The 22,459-nt window shown below is 34.2% G+C and overlaps 1 protein-coding gene across 1 annotated transcript; it reads left to right on the forward strand.

Moving 5' to 3' along the window:
• The first annotated feature begins 14,610 nt into the window (after window positions 1–14,610).
• Window positions 14,611–18,306, forward strand: LOC108914307 (cell surface glycoprotein 1). Its single transcript, XM_023454128.1, has 2 exons — window positions 14,611–14,719; window positions 15,627–18,306. Exons 1-2 carry the CDS (start codon window positions 14,650–14,652, stop codon window positions 18,293–18,295), a joined length of 2,739 nt encoding a protein of 912 aa, XP_023309896.1. The 5' UTR covers window positions 14,611–14,649; the 3' UTR covers window positions 18,296–18,306.
• The last annotated feature ends 4,153 nt before the right edge of the window (window positions 18,307–22,459 follow it).

The raw sequence follows: 22,459 nt of genomic DNA on the forward strand, positions 1-22,459 counted from the left end.
ATGCGGTTTTTTGCATTCTCTTCCAAAATTTTTATGTAAAAAATGTGGCTACTTTGTGTTCCTGACAAACCGGAAATTGCATTGCTGCAGCCAAAAATGCATTCAAAAAGTGCATTTTTTGATACGCCTTTTGGAAGATTTCAAAACTTTGTAAATAAGAGTCAGATCTGGCCCAAATCGGGTACTCGAAGGTTTTCGAGGTCGCTGATCACGATTATGATGTTCAAATTGACCCCTCGAACACCTGGAGCTCAGGGACGCCGATGAACGTCACCTCCGTGGGACTCTCCCAGAATTCATGCGGAGAAGGAGAGAAACTCGGCGCCCGGGATTTTTTTGGGTCGCTGAATTCAAATATGCCATCGTCGAATACCCCCCGGACACCTGGTGCGCCCGAACCTGGACGTGGACGTCATCTCCGAGAATTTTCCTAACAAGATCGCCAAAAACAACTCAAAAATCATCGTAGGGGCGTTTTTTGGGGCGCTTAATCCAAATTTCACGTCGAAAACGATCCCCTGAACACCTAGTGCACCGTAACCTGGGCCTGAACGTCGTCTCCGAGGGGTTTCCTCACACAATTGAAGAAGACGAACCCAAAATCGTTATGGGGGGTTTTTCGGGGCGCTGAATCCGGATTTCACGTCGAAAAGTACCCTCCCAACACTTGGTGCAGCCGAACTTTTATCTTGACATCGATGTCATTCCCATGAATGTCAACCAAACCTGATGTCTTAGAGACCGACATCAATACTGCAACAGCTGTGGGGAATTGTTGATTTTTGGTTAGTGTTTGCGATCGTGTCTGGAAAACCCTCGGAGACGACGTTCAGGCCCAGGTTACGGTGCACCAGGTGTTTGAGTGGTCGTTGTCGACGTGGAATTCGGATTAAGCGCCCCAAATTACGCCCCTACAATGATTTTTGAATTATTTTTGGCGATCATGTTAGGAAAATTCTTGGGGATGACGTCCACGTCCAGGTTCGGGCGCACCAGGTGTCCGGGGGGTGTTCGCCGATGCCACATTTGAATTCAGCAACCCAAGAAACCCCCGGGCGCTGAGTTTCTCTCCTTCCCCGCTTGAATTATGGGAGAGCCTCACGGAGAAGACATTCGGGGCCAGGGTCCGGTGCACCAGCGCCCCAAAACCCCCCCCCCATATCGATTTTCGGTTCGTCTTTTTCGATTGTACGAGGAAAACCCACGGAGATGAGGGCCGCGTCCAGATTCCGGTGCACCAGGTGTACAGGGGGTCGCTTTCGACGTGAAATTTGGATTAAGCGCCCCAAAAAACGCCCCCACAATGATTTTCGGGTTGTTTTTGTCAATCTTGTCAGGAAAATTCTCGGAGATGACGTCCACGTCCAGGTTCGGGCGCACCAGGTGTCCGGGGGTATTCGACGATGGCATGTTTGAATTCAGCGACCCAAAAAACCCCCGGGCGCCGAGTTTCTCTCCTTCCCCGCGTGATTTGTGGGAGAGTCCCACGGAGATGACGTTCATCGGCGTTCCTGAGCTCCAGGTGTTCGGGGGGGTTAATTTGAACATCATAATCGTGATCAGCGACCTCGAAAACCCCCGAGTACCCGATTTGGGCCAGTTCTGACTCTTATTTACAAAGTTTTGAAATCTTCCAAAAGGCGTCTCAAAAAATGCATTTTTTGAATGCATATTTGGCTGCAGCAATGCAATTTCCGGTTTGTCAGAAACACAAAGTAGCCACATTTTTTACAAAAAAATTTTGGAAGAGAATGCAAAAAACCGCATTCCGATCCGTCTTTATGGAAAAAATTCCGAAGTTTTGGCCTTTTTAGTGCTTCATTGCCTCGACTAATAATAGATACACTCATAAAAGTTAACGACATTTTGATTATGCATAGATTGAGATCTCGGAAACTAGACAATATAGAAAAACGGTTAAATGAGGAAAGTTTTAGACCATACTCACTTAATGGCTTCGCAGACCAGTTCTCTTTCGAACGCAAATATATTTTAGAATAACTATTGATACTATCAGATTTAAAAGAATTTTTAAAATCTGAAAACACATTCTCACAGCAAGTGTTTTGGATAATTCAACGTATTGAAATCAACACATTTATAAAACTTTTGTCTTAAACCACAATAAATAAAAACCCATAATAGTGAAATCGGGACTTCCAGATGATGATTCTGCAAAAATAAGCAAAACCATCAGAACCATCTGCTAAATCGACGTGTCTAAACCATTTTCGTACTTTTAAAAAAATCGTGTCAGAAGTGCCTACCTATTATCTGTACAATTTCAAATTTATTAGGTAGCTAGTAATGAGTAATCTCAACTAATCCCGTAACAATAATTTATGATTAACTGTTAATTGGCCAAAGTAGAATTTATTTGCGCCTTCTTTAATTATTGATCCTCCAGGGCAATACATGTAATTCTCGATGATTGAGCTGTATTTGAATGTAAATAGACGGTGATCTACACTTATACTTAATTTCGTGAATAGTTTAATGAAGGCATTAAGATAATTTTGTTATGACAAAGGTCCTATTGATAAATATATTAATTATCACTAGAAGAGATAAGAGCCACTCCTGGATAAATGTCTAAATAATTATAAAACAATGCTCCGCCGAATTTATATATGTATTTATATGTTTATGGCTGTCATTAATCATTTATTTCCCCTTTAATATTATACCTTTAATTTTCTGTTTCTTAGACACAATGGAATATTTACAAAATCACCTGTTCCCAAACGGAACAAATCAATGCATTAACATAATTTTCATTTGATATAATTTTAAGGAGATAACTGAAGGAACATATTAATGCAGCAAAATAGTAGGAATGAATCGAAGATAACAAAGTGCCCCCAGAATTTTTTTTTTCAATGAATGACATCTAGATAGAAATCAGCAGATAAGATTTTATTGTTAATACGGATTATCCAAAAATTTGTTATACAAATAATCCAGGGATTAAAGAGATATTATTTTTTATAATTTACAACCAGTCGATACTTAAACAACTATTAAACACCAGGAGAGTAAATAAAAATTATGACATTTTTAACTTATCCTATTCGATTGTTAAGAATATACGCATATATCTACTTACAGACAAAAGGAAAAGGATAATAGAATTAAAAAAATATTAATCTTGTCTATCAACAACTATATTATTCAAATGGATATTGAATTAAAAGTAAATGCTATCTATATTACACATTTTTTCAATATTAAAACTTTGCTAAACAAAGTTAAAACGTTTAAATTATTATATGCTATTATATAAATAGAATTGCATCAATATCAATAAATTTCTAATTAGGTACACTGTACAATTATATTTATGAATAAGGACTTGACGAAAATAAATAACTCGAACTTATATCCAGATAATTTTTTATTATTTTTAAGCTTTAGCATAGAATTGTACTATTATGTACATTAGTAGTCTGCCTTACCCACCTTGCTAAATTCCAAAAAATAGGCTGTAAGGACTTGTTCTCTTATACTTTTTAAACAATTTGTAACTCTGGTTATAGCGATCTTGCCTCGATTGGCTGGGCCATAACGATCTTGCATTAACTTAATAGAGCTGTAAACAGGGTTCTCGTATTTCGTAACTTGATTTGACCTTCAAAGAACCTTCAAGCTTGTTTCATGAGGTCATGGTCAAGGTCATCATGGCATGGTCTCAGCAATTCATGAAACTTTCAACCAAAATCCTTCGTCGTAAGTACTTTCCCGAAAAATTTCGCAAAATATTATTCAGAACATTATTTGACCCTAAAATAACCTGTTAGGAGTCACTCTGATCCATAACATAAAGACACATCTGAACGTAAACATTTCCGCTCTATCATTTCCGGTGTACGGCGGTGAGTCAATGCGGCCATTTTGGTATTCGGCACATGTCAAAAATGTTAATTAGCAACTTTCCGAAGTCATTTTTTTTATAAATATTTCACAAAAGTTACTGTTTTTATTTCAATATTCTACTTACATTGCTTTGCAGCTATAAGTAGGGAATAATTGATTTTTGGACCCAAGTACCAATCAAAACCAACAACTTATAATTTGACCGAGGTCACATTTTCATAAAGACAGTGCGGGGATAAAACACGAAAATAAAAAAGAAAAACTCGCTTCCTATTAATAATTAAAATACACAAAACAAAAATAAAATGCCTCGAAAATTATTTTCCGCAATACTGTGGAAAAGTAAATATTTCTAAACTAAAATTCTTGTGGAAGAGCGACATATATGTATAAAAATGAGGAATTCATAATATTTTATTATTATTACAGATTGCATCATCTACTTAAAAATATTATTAAATGCAGTTAAAAAGTGCATTTTGCCTCAAGTCAAGAAACCCCTGGACAGAAGCAAATCAAGAAGTTGTCAAAAGAACTGTCGAAGACGTAAAACGGACTTACTGAATCACACTCGTAGATTAATAACATCACTCCTTGTATCCTGAGGGGTTATTTCTTTATCTATCTATCTGCCAGTATCATAACGATATTAGATTGCAAAAGAGTTTACCTACCATTTACTTCTCGAAAGGAAGTTTATACTTATCATCTACACTTTGATTAATACGTGGGAACTTAAAAACGTTGTACGTCCAGAGAATGAATTTCAGACACTTGTCGTACGTCGCTCACGTAGAATATAATCCAAGTATTGTTGTGCAGGATGTTCCACTCTCACCCGTTGGACACTTAAATTAGAAGAACAATAAAACACCAAAACTTCGAGGAAGGTTTTTAATAACAATAAAAATAACGAGGACAAACATTATTAATTAATTTACTCACGATAACGCGATCCGAGATTCAGGGAACCCAACGCGAATTCATGGCAAAGTTTGGAAAGACTTTATTCATGATTACATTAACCCGAGACTCTAAAATTAAGAAAACTGCTACTGTGGAATCGAAGGAGAAACTGCTTTTTTGGTGATCTCTCCTAAAATCGACACCTCGCTTCAACACGCCCATTTCTTGGGTACATAGTTTCAGTTCTTATCTTATTGGCGGGATCCCTGAATATCAGGGGTTGGAATGGCTTAACTATATCATGTTAATAATTACCTAATTGACTGGACTTACATTTGTATGAATAATTCTGTAACTACCTGAACTTACAAGTAACCCTACCCCTTCCTCTAGTGACTCCGTATAGCAAGACGGGACGGATTAGTCAGTATTATTTAATCTATTCTTATAGCTTGGAAAATCCGCCTAAAAAACAGTTATTTGATCCATTATTATTTTCCTCACAACATTCTAACAATTTAGTTAAGTACCTTGGAATTCCTACGCCTTTTCGAATGTATTTCACTCGTTATTAGAAATATCGATTTTTCCCTTCACCATAGGCTAGACCGTCGCTACCATATGCCCAACACATGGCCCTGACGGTCTAAGTGAACTTATTCAAAAACATTGCTAAACATGAGGCCTTCTCCAAAGGACGGCTTTGCAAATTTATTACTCCCGGTGATAAAAGGCACTAGTCTCTCGACGACTTTATCGCGACGCTAAACCTACTTGAAAACTCTTAATTTTTCAATAATTATTGTTGACTGAAATATTTTACTGTCTGAGTTGGCCCATCTGTTCCGAGAACTAACAAATAAACTAACACGCGTCCCGTTTTCATAACATACTTCTAAATGCTAACAATGCAGACTCAAGAAATATCTAGTAACATTAACTTGGAGGGAGGATTTGCCAGGAGGTAGAGATTGTAGTGTAGTCAAGGCTGTGAAGCTCAAAAGGCTAAAGCTAGATGGAGAATTGTAACGTAAGGTCAAGGGGTTCACAACAGACCGACAGTTAACCTCAGTGGAAAATGATGGTGTATCCACTCCATATGTCTTCAATTTACAATGCAGTGAGAGAGGCTTGATACGTATTATATGTACTATGAGTAGTACGTTAGTCTCAACCATCCCTAAATGACTATTTCCGATGTACAACATCACGTTGTGTCAAATATAAGAGTTGGAAAATTGTATCTCTATCTACATTTTTAATATTTTAATGTTATCATTATAAATATTTTGGAAATTTCAGATTGCAACGAGTTAGTAAATCAATCGAAGGGATTATTTATTTTAATGATGTTTTCCACTCCAAATAGTTTTTCTGTTATTACACCAAGTTTAATTATAAACAGCACGATAATATAAATCAATCGAAGGGATTATTTATTTTAATCATGTTTTCCACTCCAAATAATAGTTTTTCTGTTATTACACCAAGTATAATTGCAAACAGCACGATAATATAAATCAATCGAAGGGATTATTTATTTTAATCATGTTTTCCACTCCAAATAGTTTTTCTGTTATTACACCAAGTTTAATTATTGTAAACAGCACGATAATATTTTTTTTGCAAAATACTTTCTGAAAGAGACATTCTATAATCCGCATTATTTATAAAAGATCATGATAAAATCGATTCAGTTTTCATTGATCGATTGTCAAAACAGGAAACAGCATTAGTAAGAATCAAACTATATATACGCATTATCACCATTGGGTGATTATGTTATTGCTACCTGTATCCGCGAATTCCTATATTTGCTATGCATTTATTTATTGCACAGGCCGACAAAATTTGGCCGACTCTCTAAACCAGAAACCAGAATGTATTTTTCCAAAGGATTTTGGTGAGCTGAATTCGATTCCGTGGTCCAAATTTCTCAATTGGCTCTGGTTTTCGAGATATCCTAACTTAAAAGAGCCAAAACCGCCATTTTTTGACATATTTGAGGTATTTGAGGTTATGTTACATGGAAAGGTACATTTTTTTGCTGAAACCACACTGAAAGGAATGGGCTTATTAAACTGTTTATCTAGAATAATGTGTACAGCGCATATTAAAACTTTTATAACCAATATACAACTTTTATTAAAAAAAAGCAATCATCTCCATACTCATTATTCAATGAGTTTAACTGAAAGGTGCTTAATACACCTTATGCATCTATGAAATAAAGGTTATAATGAATTACTTACATTATTAGGTGTTATAGACTTTATATTTCAATTGTATAGTAGGGAAGATTTGTTGTATAAAGACCAGTATCCGAATTTGTATATAACAATTGTATTAACAGAATTATTCGTTCTTATACTGAATATGTTTCCGTTTTTAACGTGTAAAACGCATCTTATAATGGTTAAGTGATCGTCACCTCTCGGTGCATAATCGGTTATGATCGTTGTTAAGTTATATTCATAGTCTTGTAATAATAATCATATGTCAGACCCGAGAGCGAAGTGCGCCGACTCAATAAGAAACCTGGCTATTCCAGCCGCTGATTTAGGGTTCGCCGCACGAGCTCATCCCTTCTAAGATTTCAGTAGCATGCTATGCATGAAGCAGAACGGTACTCAACTATCTTATACAGTCCACTTTTATTGTCCATACATGTTCAATCATTGTCAAAATAAACACACAAAACCACAACGTCTTTATTATCTTTACTCAAGAAGAGAAAATACAACAATCGTAAAATTTCCGACAGTCCGCTGTGCATCGACTTACACACGTCTAGTTTGATGAAAATGGACAGTATATGCACATGTTTTGTGGGATACATGATCATATCGCGTTGTGTGAAATGGAAAATTATTATGTAAGTATCTAACTGTTTTATGGCTTGTAATTGTTTTGTTTTTTCAAATGTAAATCTTGTCTAAATCTTAAAAATTATTATTTTGTAGGTCCTATTAGAAATCGCTGATGTTAAGTTTTACATAAGATGGAGGAACAGAAGGTTAACGGTGACAAAGAAGAGCATGGGTATAAAGTCAATCAACCAGAGGAAATAAAATTATATGGAAAGAAGCTCAACCTTTCTGGGGATGCTTCATTCTTAAGGTGGAAGAGTTATAGTGCAAATTCTCATGTAATACAAGAAAATACGGGTGCATCGTTGCTAAGAAAATAAACTGGACAGTTTTGGGAGCGATTTGTCATCATTTTTAATGCTTAAAAGTATGTTTTATGTATGTTTACATTAGAACCTTAGCTTGTAATTACAGTTATCCAATAAAATTTCTGAAAACTTAATGACATATGTTTTTAACTCATACAGAGTATACAACAGTTTAATACATTTATTATTATAAAACTTATAACCAGTACTAGATGTTCTAATAACGATATGGAACACTTTAATAACAGTTATTGCTATTATTTCGTAAAGGGTATAAAAAACGTTGTATACTAGTTATACAATAATTTAATAAAGAATAAGGTTTATAGTCACTATACAACTGTGCTAGCAATACGCGTTTTATATCCAATATTCACCTGTTTAACTGTCACATATAGTATACAATGGTCTTATAATGGCATATAGAATTCTAATAAAGAATAAAACGCATTTCTTTCAGTGCATTAATGAGGTTTACTTACTCTTAAAAACGCACTTGGATTTATCCTGATTTTTCGTCTTTTAGAAATTGAGTGTTGAAATTTAGTAGTTTGACTTATTTCTCGATTTTTGAATATACTCACCACACAGCACCACAAACTTTAAGGGTTCATAGGCTTAGGGTTTATGAGTTCGGGATTGAGTGTATTAGCGTCTTTTGCTTGTAAATGTATTCCCAGATTGATATAATGCGTTTTTTAAAGTTTATTGCAAAATTTGACGTGATAGAGTATTTAGTAGTTTCGATTTATGATCAGCGACTTCAAAAACATGTAAGATCCCTACTTCCGGGTGCCGATGAATTTAGGTTTGTGGTGTTCGTATTGTTGGGTTAATTTTATGTAGTTACAGGATACAGCCGTCTACAAATTGAAGTAGAATTGAAAAAACGTAATATTTGAATTTAAGAATAATTACACAGGCAGGCAAAATAAAAAGTGTCCTGTTCCGCTGATGAGACCCTTGCTTTACACACTCAGCAACCGAATCTGTCGTAGGGAATGTTCCATCGCATTTCAGTTTATTCAGTCAAAACTGTATATTCAGTAGGTTTCTCCTTGGCCACAGTCCTGGAATCGAATAGACACATCGTATAGGTGGAGCTTGCTCTATGAATGATTTTCAATGAGTCTATTATCTCTTGCAATTCTTCACAAACTCATATCATAAATTTACAGCCTGGAGACAGCGTGGTTTGCAGCAGCAAGTGCAAGCAGGGACCTCTAACTGGTATAGTCCGAAACGAACTCTTATATATTTTGATACATATATGAACGACAGATGCTATGATATAAAGATAGAGGGTCTGCCAATATTACAGGAAATAATTTTACCTTCAAAGGCATTGGCAAAGCAAAGCCAGTTAAGCCTTTTTCAGATACATATTTCATTTCTTTCTTCTTGGCTGCAAAACAGACCATTTTTAAACAACCAATAACAAGTACAAGTACAATATACAGAAGTAAGTCAGAAACTACAGAATTATTAATATATTTTTAATTGCAATTTAACTTCAAGGAAATATTATACAATTTTTATTTCTATAGTGTTTATAGCTCTTTGTGATTAATTTAAATGTAGATAGTGATTATCTGTAAAGTGAAATTTGTAATTAGGTAAAAGTAAATCAGTGTTAGATCTGTTTGAAATCAGTATTTGTTGTAAGCTTTGACATGTCTTACGAGTAAATTGTTTTTTTTTTATATATTATTACATAAATTCAAATAAATATTTAGTAATAAGTTCTGTACTTGTTTATCGTCAAATAAATATTACGTAACTTGTAAAATGTTGCTCGTAAATATTATAAGGTTATATTAAGTATTCCAATTTCTTTAAAAAAAAAAAACGTTTTCTATTAACAATCCCAAAATATATATTTTTTTAAAGTAAACTTTCATAATTATTTCTTTGAAACGAAATAAAAAATTTGGAAAAATCCAGACAATACTGTTTCTGGAGTTATTGTAGTTAAATTTATTAGATCAGTAAATTCATTCAAGGTTACACTACAGAAGAAAACAACCGAAAGATTGATTTGGTCATCCTTAAATAATTTTGCTGCGAGGTAATAAGTTATAAATACCAAAGATTTAAAACAATAACTTAATACCTACTAGTATCTAGAATACATTTTTTTTGTAATAAAACCACATTAGGTAACGTAGGAATTTCCGATATATTCCTTGGAAAGATTGCAAAAATTGTTTTTTAGATGGCTGGTACCATACACTTTTTATTTAAAATCTTATCACGCCGTGCATGATCATTATTTTTAGCAATGATTGTAGCAAAGATAAACATATAGTTAATCCTATTGTTTTTTCATTATCCCCTACGTATACTTATGTGTCACCATAATAAGTTAACGACTCCAAAACATTACGTATCACTGACATATTGAAAACAATTGTCTGTTATTGTAGAACTAAGAGGATGAAATCTTTGCTAAAATTTTCAGTTTCGTTAAGCGTATACCCTGAACTTTTTCACCGTCTTCGAGCATATGATAAAATTATTTTTTATCACGTACGTGATTTGATTAATAGGTGGATATTTTAACATATCCTATGGTAATGCTAAAGCAGCATTCCGTTGGCAAAATTAATTTGATTGCAATAAAAATTGTATTACTCTTTATTCTCTCTACTCGTATTTTAGATGTTTTATTACGCCCATTCAAAAAATGTCCACGATGTACGACCCTGCGAAATAGTTTCTTTAATTTAAAATACTATGTAAATAAGATTACAACAATTGTATTTAATATATTACATAAAGCAATGAAGGCAATTAATTTATTGATGTCATAAAGTCACGATGTAAATAGTTATGTGCGGCAAGTTTCAGTTTAAACATTTTAAAACATGAAGATTTTGATTTTTTCCTAAATGAGGCAGCAAATAAATTTTTAAATTAGTTGAAGTATATTTTCGCAATTCTAAAGAGTGTGAAGCTTCAATTTTAGTATTATAGGCACATTTTTTTATGATTTGTTCCTATTACTGAATGAATATTATGTTATCGTACCTGTTTTCAGAAATTGTCCTTTCTAAATACTTTTTCATTTCTCAGAATATTTTTTCTTCATATTCGTTTTGATTTTTTTTTTACCAATCTCCAGAAACAGGACAACTTAGATCTAATATTTTTTAAAAAATTGGCTCAAGTTTCAAGTTAGTTTTTTAATATACATTATTGAGATTACCTTCTGACACGAGTCTCATACGACTATAAGTAGAGAAAAGAGGCTACAGGATTGACAATAATTTTTTCATTTTGGGATGTTTTATTTTTATTTATGTAAATATTTGTATATAATGTAAATTTTTTTCTTCTATGTTTATTAATATATTATATCTTGGAACATGCTCGATAGCGCTGAAAATTGGGGTTTTTCTTCAAAATCGGTGCATCCTACGAAAAAAATTGAAGAGACCAATTTGATTCAGAACTGATGGCGGATTTCTAAAAAATATCAAAGCGGGAAAAAGTCAGCGGCGTACTATTTTTTTTATTAAAAAAGTTTGTGGCATTATCGCACGAACGCCACTGGTGCAAGTAGAAATATTCGCATCCCCCTTATCTTTAAATCTCTGAAATAATTAATAAAAATAATTAAAAAATTAAAATTTAAATACTTTGTATCTGAAACGAAGCATATTTCGACCTATGTTTATATGAACTTTTTTTCACAAAATAACTTAGGCAACCACCCACTAAAATATTTCGAAGTTATTTACAAACACCCTGTATTATGTATACATATGCCAAATCACTGAGGTCGTGATTTTTATTTTCCTGATTTTGGTATTATTTAGAAGAAGTTATGAGCATTTGATGTTTTGGGGTAAAAAATTTTCAAATACCTGTAATTTGGCAAAAACTAAAGATATAAACTTTTTTTTTTCATTTTGTTCTTTTTAGGATGTAAGTTTAGTTTTATATAAAAATATAAAAATAATAAGTTTTTAGTTTTTTGGGATGTTTTTTTTATTTTTAAACTTGAAAATTTTTTTTTAAAAATAGTGGCTTCGAAAAATTCTCAAAAAAATTGTATTTCGATATGCAAATTTATATTAGACAGGTTCTAGCGTGGGATCTTTTTTATATTTTTTTGAAGAATTAAAAAAAAATTGTATTTTAATTTTTTACAGATGTATAATATTAAACCAAATTTGGTACAATATTAAAGTTTAGTACAATATAATTTTCGTTATTTAAATTAAGTGAACATAACGATCAGTGCACTGATGACAATTTACTTTTTACTTTTTACTTTTTTACTTTTTAATAAAGTAGTCGTTAAGAGAATTAGCAACTACAGGTCTCAAATCCTTCGAAGTGGTCTCGAATCCTTGAATCACTGGCTGGAATATTTAATGGAATAATGCAGAAAATAAAATCCGTCAAGTGTTCTAGATATAGTTTTTTTCTATTTCAAAAATATAACAAGTATTATGGCATTATGCAAAACAAACTTTTTAATATTGAAACAAAAATCGGTATATTTAGTTATAATAATTTAGATACTTAATAACAATATTACCTAGCAAAAGTACTTTTAAAAATATGGTATTTTTTGTAATTAGTCATCGTGATTTACTTCTATAATAAAATTTGGTTTAATAGCGTACATTATCGGTAAAAAATTAAAATAAAATTTTCATTCATTCTTCAAAAAAAATTGAATAAAAAAAAGATCCCACTCTAGAACCTGCATCATAAATTTGCATATTGAAAAACGATTTTTTTTTGAGAATTTTTCGAAGAAAAAAATCGCCTCTTTCAAAAAGCACTATTTTGGTATAAAAATCAAAAAACTAAAAGTGTACTATCTTTATATTTTATAAAAAAAATTATACGATATCGTTAGTTTTTGCCAAGTTACAGGTAATTGAAAATTCTTTACCCAAAATATTCAAATGCTCATAATTTATTGAGGGGTTGAAATAAAAATTTTAAAAAATTCATGAAAGCTACCGTAAATGGCTACTAAATAATAACAAAGAATTACGAACATTAAAAATGGTCTGGTCAGAACCTTACTCATTTGGCATGTAATGTTCTATGCTTATATGTATTAAGGCAAAAATCCTCTTATAAATATAAATACGTATAATTATCGATTTATATTAGTTATATGTATATTCTGTACTTCTTCTGTTTATCGAGCTGTTTTGGCATGCTGAAAGGTGCATAATAAAATAAAGTAAAATTGAAATAACCTGATTATATGTCTATAAATATTAAGTATTTATGTTCTATTATATTCTTGTTGTTCTCCATTTTGTGGAGAAAACTAACGATTGTAATAAAATAAATAAATAAATAAAAAGTATTTTACTGAAATTTCACGGATTTTTTTTATTTCATTAAAATTTGTCTCCTATTGAATTCTACAATTTGTATGTACCTATAAAGCAGCATAAATTGTCAAAATATTACATATTTTAATCCAATGATGTGTTTTATTTCAAATTCGTTCGAAATTTGTCCAAAAATATTAAAATAAATGGTGTTCTTGACACGGATAGTTAGAGATCCTTGTTACTCCTGTGGCTTTTAAGCCTTTAATATATTATATTGATTACAATGAACAGATTTGCTAAAAAAATTGGAAAATATATGCCAAAATTTGATTATTATTATTGTTATATACAAAAAAAGTTGAAAATACGTTTAAGAGCGTTTTCCAAATTCGTTTGTTAAATATGGTTTTTGTATTTTATTTCCATATTTGTTTTCTTCTTACATCTACCTATGTAAGCCGTTTTTGAAGCTTTAGTGGATGTAATCATTGTTTAAATAAAATTTATATGTGTAATATCGCCAATTTCTAGAAAATCTGTATGCTTTCCAAAAGTATTTTAAAAATTTGTAACACTAATGTGCAAGCTAAAGCTACAATGTAGACAATTCATGACAATTTAAAATTTTGTTAGTATTTATCTAAAACGATGATATGTATCCTATAGCTAAATAGAATGTGATAAAATCATTGTAAAAACAAATAAAACATTTAAATACTATTTGTTGGAAATGTGTAACAGAAATTCTAAACAGTCCTATTTTCTATATAAATTATAGTGCACATAATAACCAACCACCTAAACCATCCGCCTCTGGATAGCATAGAAAGTATTAACTTATTAATAATAAGAGTAATCGAGTTCCTAAAATACCTCATTAATACAACAAAAGGCTGATGATATTAACTAGAAAACGTAACAAAGACATGCTCCAAACTAGTACGGATTCCCAAATTTGATTTTAATGATTTAAATATTACACTTTACACAGTATAAAAGGAGCTCCAAATGAATTATAATCACAATCTAGTTTCGAAGTAACACATAATATTTCTTTTATTAGAAATTATTTTGAGGCCCGAAATTTGCACGAATTGTGTACAATTTAAATTATGATTTTATAGTAACACTAACACACATGAAATCAAAAACTGTTCTAGTTTTTGACAAGAGCCTAAATAATAATATGCAGATCGCATTTCTATGTACCTAAGTACGTCAGATAATATCTAAAATAATTGTTAAGCTAAGGGATTACCGAGTCAATTAGCTTATCCACAGTAGGAGATATGGAACTGCTATATAAATATAGTGAAAACGTGAATTAAGGCAGTTCCTTGACTTTTATTTAGTAAATAGATATTACGTTTACTTGAGAATATGACCCATCTTCGAGAGACTATAAGTGTGTATGTGCTCTTTCTAGTAGTTGTCAGCGTCACAGCAAAACGTAAGGAAATCTACTGTGCTTTTCGTGTAGTGCAGTGAGCTTTTATTGATATAGTGTTGCCTTCATTTCTCTTAAAAAAACCGTTAAAATATATATAGAGCCTTCATGAATGATGACAAACCAGGTGACCAGTAATTTTGTTTGAAACAATAATTTTATTTCCTTTATGTTGGCCATTAAATTTCGATAAAATTAAAATTTATTAAAATAGTAAGATCAAGGTTACATTAAAACATAACGTTCTGTTTCATCGGCAGCGATTGGTGTAATTTTTCATTCAATCAATCAGCGATCGCAGTATCTCAAGCGTAAACGTAACGGTTTGTCATTGTAATCGAGTCATTAATATTGGTGACGCCAAAATTTAAGGATTTTTAGTTAGTACCAGTAGTGGATTCCTAAGCTTGGCGATCACGTGGCTTGTAATCATTCATGAAGGCTCTGTACAAAATTATAAAAATATATACATATATAAATATTTTTTAATATCGATTTATTTTCATAATAAACCATTGTTTACTGCTACTGCAATTTTTAAATTAGGGTGTTTCAATGTTTATTGGTTTAAGATTTTATGATTCTCTTAAAATATTTTTATTACTTTATTCTAACTATTTCAAAAGCTGAAAACCTCTAACACTTTAATTATCTACAACATTTTATAAAATAAAATACTTGTTATACCCGCAAAGTATTCTAACTATCAACGAATTGCTAAACATGATAACGTTGCGATTTATTTTAATCATAAAAAGTACATAAATATTTAAATATTTCGATTGCATACCTTAAGAAAGCTGTTTGTTTTTGTTTAGAAAAATTCAAAAATTCAAAATTTAATGCATTTTTTTATAACTTAGATGGTACCTAAATGCTATGCGTTTTTATTTATAAATTATTTTTACAGCCGCCTTATACTCAACTGCAGACTGTCTACACGAAATATCTTGGGCGGATCCAACCGACTGCGCAAGATTTTATGTGTGCGCGCCATGGGGACCTCAAATAATGGACTGCGCTCCAGGAACCCATTACAATCCGAAAATACTAAATTGTGACTGGCCTAACGTAGTTGGTTGTGTAGTCACAACTACTTCTACAGAAGGACCTCCTACAATTCCAAGTACTATACCAACACAACCACCAACAAAAGCACCATCCACTGAAACACCCGAGGAACCAACTGAAGCCCCCGAACCTGAACCCACAGGAGCTCCTGAACCTGAACCAACTGAAGCTCCTGAACCGGAAACAACTGAAGTACCAGAACCAGATCCGACAGAAGCCCCCGAACCCGAACCAACAAAAGTCCCGGAACCTGAACCAACAACATCAGAACAAACTGAAGCACCGGAACCAGAACCTACGGAAGTTCCAGAACCTGAACCAACCGAAGCACCAGAACTAGAACCAACTGAAGCACCGGACCCGGAACCAACTGCAGCTCCGGAACCTGAACCAACTGAAACTCCAGAACCTGAACCAACTGAAGCACCAGAACCAGAACCAACTGAAACACCGGAACCAGAACCATCAGGAGCACCAGAACCGGAACCCACTCCGGAACCTGAACCAACTAAAGCTCCAGAACCTGGACCGACAGAGAGCCCAAAACCAGAACCAACTAATGCACCGGAACCAGAACCTACGGAAGCTCCAGAACCTGAACCAACAGAAACACCAGAACCAGAACCAACTAAAGCACCGGAACCAGAACCAACAGAAGCACCAGAACCGGAACCAACTGCAGCTCCGGAACCTGAACCAACTAAAGCTCCAGAACTTGAACCGACAGAAGGCCCAGAACCAGAACCAAGTGAAGCACCTGAACCAGAACCTACGGAAGCTCCAGAAGCTGAACCAACAGAAGCACCAGAACCAGAAACTACAGAAGCACCAGAACCAGAACCAACTGCAGCGCCGGAACCTGAACCAACTGAAGCTCCAGAACCTAAACCAACAGAAGCACCAGAACCAACTGATGCACCGGAACCAGAACCAACAGAAGCACCAGAACCGGAACCAACTGCAGCTCCGGAACCTGAACCAACTAAAGCTCCAGAACCTGAACCGACAAAAGACCCAAAACCAGAACCAACTAAAGCCCCGGAACCAGAACCAACTGCAGCTCCGGAACCTGAACCAACTAAAGCTCCAGAACCTGAACCGACAGAAGGTCCAGAACAAGAACCAACTGAAGCACCGGAACCAGAACCTACGGAAGCTCCAGAACCTGAACCAACAGAAGCACCAGAACCAGAACCAACAGAAGCACCAGAACCAGAACCAACTCAAGCACCGGAACCAACAGAGGCACCAGAACCTGAACCAACTGAAACTCCAGAACCGGAACCAACAGAAGCCCCAGAACCAGAACCAACAGAAGCGCCAGAACCAACTCAAGCCCCGGAACCAAAACCTACAGAAGCACCAGAACCGGAACCAACTGCAGCTCCAGAACCTGAACCAACAGAAGCACCGGAACCAGAACCAACAAAAGCACCAGAACCAACAGAAGCACCGCAACCAGAACCTACGGCAGCTCCCGAACCTGAACCAACAGAAGCACCAGAACCGGAAACAGAACCTACGGCAGCTCCCGAACCTAAACCAACAGAAGCACCAGAACCAACTGAAGGACCGGAACCAGAACCTACGGAAGCCCCAGAGCCTGAACCAACTTTAGCACCAGAACCAGAACCTACGGAAGCTCCAAAACCAGAACCAACTGAGGGACCGGAACCCGAACCAACTGCAGCACCGGAACCTGAACCAACAGAAGCACCAGAACCAGAACCAACAAAAGCACCTGAACCAGCAACAACTAAAGCACCGAAACCAGAACCCACAAAAATTCCAGAGCCTGAACCAACTGAGGCACATAAACCTGAAACAACTGCTGTACCGGAGCCTGAACCAACAGAAGCACCGGAACCCGAACCAACAGAAGCTCCAAAACCAGAGTCAACTGCAGCACCAGAACCTGAGCCGACTGCAGCACCTGAACCAAAACCTACGGAAGCTCCTGAACCAACAGAAGCCCCAGAACCCGAACCAACTAAAGCTCCTGAACCCGAACCTACTGAAGCTCCTGAACCTAAACCAACAGAGGCACCGGAATCTGAACCAACTGAAGTACCGGAACCAGAACCAACACAAACTCCTGAACCTGAACCAACTGAAGCACCAGTGCCTGAAACGACTGCTGCACCTAAACCTGAATCAACAGAGGCACCACAACCAACAGCAGCTCCGGAGCCAGAACCTACAGAAACTCCAAAACCTGAACCAACAGAAGCACCAGAACCGGAACCAACAACAATTCCCACACCTGAACCAACAAATCCACCAGCAGAATCCACTACTGTACCGATCACAACTACAACAGATGGTAGAACTCCATCAGATATATGCGCAGAGCATCCTAATCTATTTTTTGTCACTTCTTATCCAAACGACTGCACAAAGTTTATTACTTGTAACTTCGGGGAACCCTTCATTATGAATTGTCCAAAAAATAACTACTTTAGTCCAATATTAAGCACATGCACAACAGATCCATCCCATTGTCCTTAATTTTGTTTAAGGAAAAAAATTACTGATCTTGAATGCATTTTATTTATTTTGTTAGTTTCTATTTAATTATCATTTCCTACTTATAAGGCCTTTGCAATAAAATATAAATAAATCACCTTATTTAAAAAACTGTTTTATTTTAGTTTATGGGGGATTATCATCAATGCAAAAATAATTTAAATTAAATAGCCAGACACGAATGGAAAAGTTACAGGTATTTCATCTTTTATTCTAATTGCAAAATGTAATTTTTCTGCTTCTGTACAAATATATGTTCTACTTTATTAAAAAAAATTGTTTTCATATAGCCATATATCATTCTATCCTATATTGTCGCTGTCACGTATTTATCAAGTAAAATGTTATCACTAGGTTTTGACATTGTGTGCAGTCACACCAAGAAATTTAGAAATAATTTAACTTTTAAATACAGTTACACTCTTGGAATAAATTTAATTTTAAATCAAACACAAGATCGTTATAATTGTACAAATACTTTTTAGCTTTATTACTTAAATCTCAGTTAAACGAAATAAAAACCATTCACTCGTATGTTGTTGATCTTAATAGGTGCTCTAGAAATAATTTAATATTTTATAGTGTTTGGAACAGTACTTTTATTTTCTTCACTTTGGCAATTAATTTTCAGTAAAATTAAAACAATAGGATCAAGATTATATTAAAACATACAATTCTGTTTCACTGGCTGTGATTGGTGTAATTTTTCACGAGATACTATTCAACCAATCAGCAATCAATCGTATTAGGTATAGCCTAGACGTAAAGGTTTGTCATTGAATTGTTTATTGTAAACAAATCAGTAATATTGTTAACGCCAAGATTTAGGGATTTTTTGTACTAACTATGTAATGTTGGTTGCCTAACCTCGGCGGTCACGTGGCTTGTAAACATTTATGATGGCTCTGCATATTGAGTTTACAAGGTTCTACCTCTACTCATTATTACCTCCTAATAAGTAAAAAGAGTCTTACTTGTGTAACAAAAGCCGGGACGCGTAGTAATTTATTTATTAGTTCTCTGAATGGATGGACCCAAAAAGTAAAGTATTTCAGTCAACACAATTTGTCGAAAGTTAAGGGTTTCAAGTAGGTAGCGTCGTCCTTCGGAGAAATTTAGCAATATTTTTTTAACAAGTTCACTTACAGTCGGGGCCATGTGACAGTCATCTGTTGCGTCTGGGAGGCGCCAGCGTAGAAACCCATATTTTTAATAACGCGCGAAATCACGAGAAGAGCGTAGAGGTTCCAACATAGAATTAAATCAAATTGTTAAATTGATAGTAATTGGAAAAGAAAGTAACAGATCAAGTAGCTGGTGTTTTGACGGATTTTCCAAGTTCTAAGAGTAGATTAAATGAGATCGAATAATCCGTCCCGTATTTGCTACACGGAGTCGCTAAAGGAAGGCTAGGGTTACTTGTAAGTCACATAATTATTTATATAAAGGTAAATTCAGTCTATTAGACAATTATTAACATGGCATAGTGATGCCAAAGCGTCCCGATATTCAGGGTTCCCGCCAATAAGATAAAAACAGAAACTTCTGGACCCAAGAAATGGGTCCAGAAGTGGAAATGGCGAAGTGTCGAATTCAGGAGAGATCTCGAAATGAGGCAGTTCTTCCTTATGTTCCACATTGAGCAGTCGACTTAGTTTTAGAGTCTCGGACTAGTTAATTAAATTTAATAATGGATAAAGTTTTTTTCCAAATTTTGCTATGGAGCGCGCATTCCCTGAATCTCGGTACGCTGTCGCGTGTAAATAAATTAATTAATAATGTTGTTCTAGCCGTTGTGTTGTTATTTTGTTTGTTTGTTTTGTTTATTGTTATTAAAAACCCTTCCTGGAAGTGTTGGTGTTTCTTTTTGTTTCTCTCAACTTTAGTGTCACCCTGTATAGTCAGCCACTGGATTATGTTCTACGTAAGCAATATAGGGTAAGTGCCAGAAATTCATACTCTGAACATATCTAAGTTCCCACGTATTAATTAAAGTATTATGACAATTATAAAATCCCTTTCGAGAATTAAATAGTAACTCTTGTGAAATCCAGACTCGTTATGATACTGGTCAAAACGATAGATAGATAGATAAAGAAATAACCCCTCAGGTTACACTTGGATGGCAATGCATTCTACATTTTGGCTTTCTCGATTTGACTCCTTGAGGCCTACCTCAAGCATGTTAAAGCATTTACTTCATGTGAGACGAATTATCAAATGAAATAGAACATAAACTACCCGAAAGTAGCAAATTTTCTACAGTAAACAATATTTCGGAGCAATTTGAAAAATGATATTGTTTAATAGTAATACGCAATTGTGAAAAAGAGAGATATCAATAATTCCATTATTTAATACATCCGAGTAGCGTTTGATCTTGGATTGTTAATGATGTTCAAAAATAACCAGCCATAAAGCATATATACAGGGCGATTAAAAAAACTAGGACAAATAGAATAAAATAAGACAAAACGTCTTAATGAATAAGGTGTCTCAGAACCCTCCCTAACGAGATATAGGGTATCAAAGTCCTTTTTTCGTTAAGTATACGCAATTTTCATAAATATTATTTAATTAGCTATGAATTTGGCCTCTTGGAAAATTTGTATGCAATTAGCCGTTTTTAAGTAATGTGGGTTTGAAGTAATTTGTAATAAATAATAGTGGCAAGAAACAACGAATTATTATTATGAATTAATAATTAGCAACTAATTCTAGTAAATGCTGAAAGTGACCGCCTCTTGATTCTACGCATATTTATGCCCTGCGCGCTAAGGATGTTCATATCCTCCCAAAATGGCGGTCATATTGCGGATGGTGTTGAAGGCCTGCTGTATGTGTTGCCATAATTCTTCATTGGTATTTATATAGGCTGTGTAAATCAGTTCCTTAATATAATGCCAAGTCTAGGGGATTCAAGTCCGGCGAACGAGGGGACCACCGAACTGGACCACCACGGCCAATCCACCGTCTGGGATATGTTACATCTAGGTAATCTCTAGCTACACGAGCGAAATGTGTTGGAGCCCCGTCGTGCTGGAATCAAGTATTCATTCGTACATTTAGCGGCACATCTAATAAACGTTCATTAGAAAATGTAAATAATAATGGCCATCCAACCCAACCTATTTGATAGCGCGAAAAGACTGATAAGTATATCACCAACAATGCCACCATGAACGTAGACGGAAAATTTCTGATTCTCTAAAACGTCAATCTTATCAAACGTTTGCCAGTTTGGTATTCTACGACCTGGAAACAGTTGGGTGTATCTCCTGACTGCATCCCGTGAGACAAAATTTGCAAATTCTTAACAGTGGTGCATATTCGCCATTTCTTTCAATAAATATTCAAATAATTCATTTTGTTAAAAAATAATTAAAATTATAATAATCACAGGAACAACTTTTATGGAAGCTTACTTATTACCTACTTATTTAATTTACACTACTAGCTTATTACATTATAATGTCGACAGCTGCTGTTTATGCTTTGTGAATCTAATTTATTTTATACAAAATTCAGTTGCTCACATTTAGTACGTAATTCAATTACACAAAGTAAATTTAAATAACATAAAAGGAATAAATCACACTTTTTTAATTGGCACCTTATTACCTTTTTTTATCTTTTATGGAATATGGTCTGTTATAATCAACAATATCATTTATTTACTTTATTGGTTGAGCTCCTACTGAATCTTTGCTATTTAAATCAGCAATTCTTAAAATATATATATTTAAGGTGTGTTCCGTGAAAATAAACGTTGTATTTTCTTATATCACCTGATATTTTTGTTAGCTCTTCAAATATATATGCCCTATATAATAAATAATTGGAATCATTTTAATATGCACGTATTCTGAATAATTCTTTCGGCACAGAATGATCTTTGATCATCACAATCATGTAAAAGTAGTAACAGATTTTCTAAATCAAAATTATCCGAACTGTTAGATTGGAAGACTACCTGGTCTAAATCTACTAGATTATTTGTTTCAAAGAAATCTGAAACGTCAGGTTTATATAGAAAATTCTGAAAACAAAGAATATCTTACTGCAAGGCTTATGGATGCTGCAGAAAATATTTGTGCTAATTCTGAGACTGCCAGAATCTCTTCAGTTATGTGGAGAGCTATCAAA

The sequence above is a fragment of the Anoplophora glabripennis genome, unplaced genomic scaffold (genome assembly GCF_000390285.2).
Source record: "Anoplophora glabripennis isolate ALB-LARVAE unplaced genomic scaffold, Agla_2.0 scaffold50, whole genome shotgun sequence".
In the NCBI taxonomy this organism is placed as follows: domain Eukaryota; kingdom Metazoa; phylum Arthropoda; class Insecta; order Coleoptera; family Cerambycidae; genus Anoplophora; species Anoplophora glabripennis.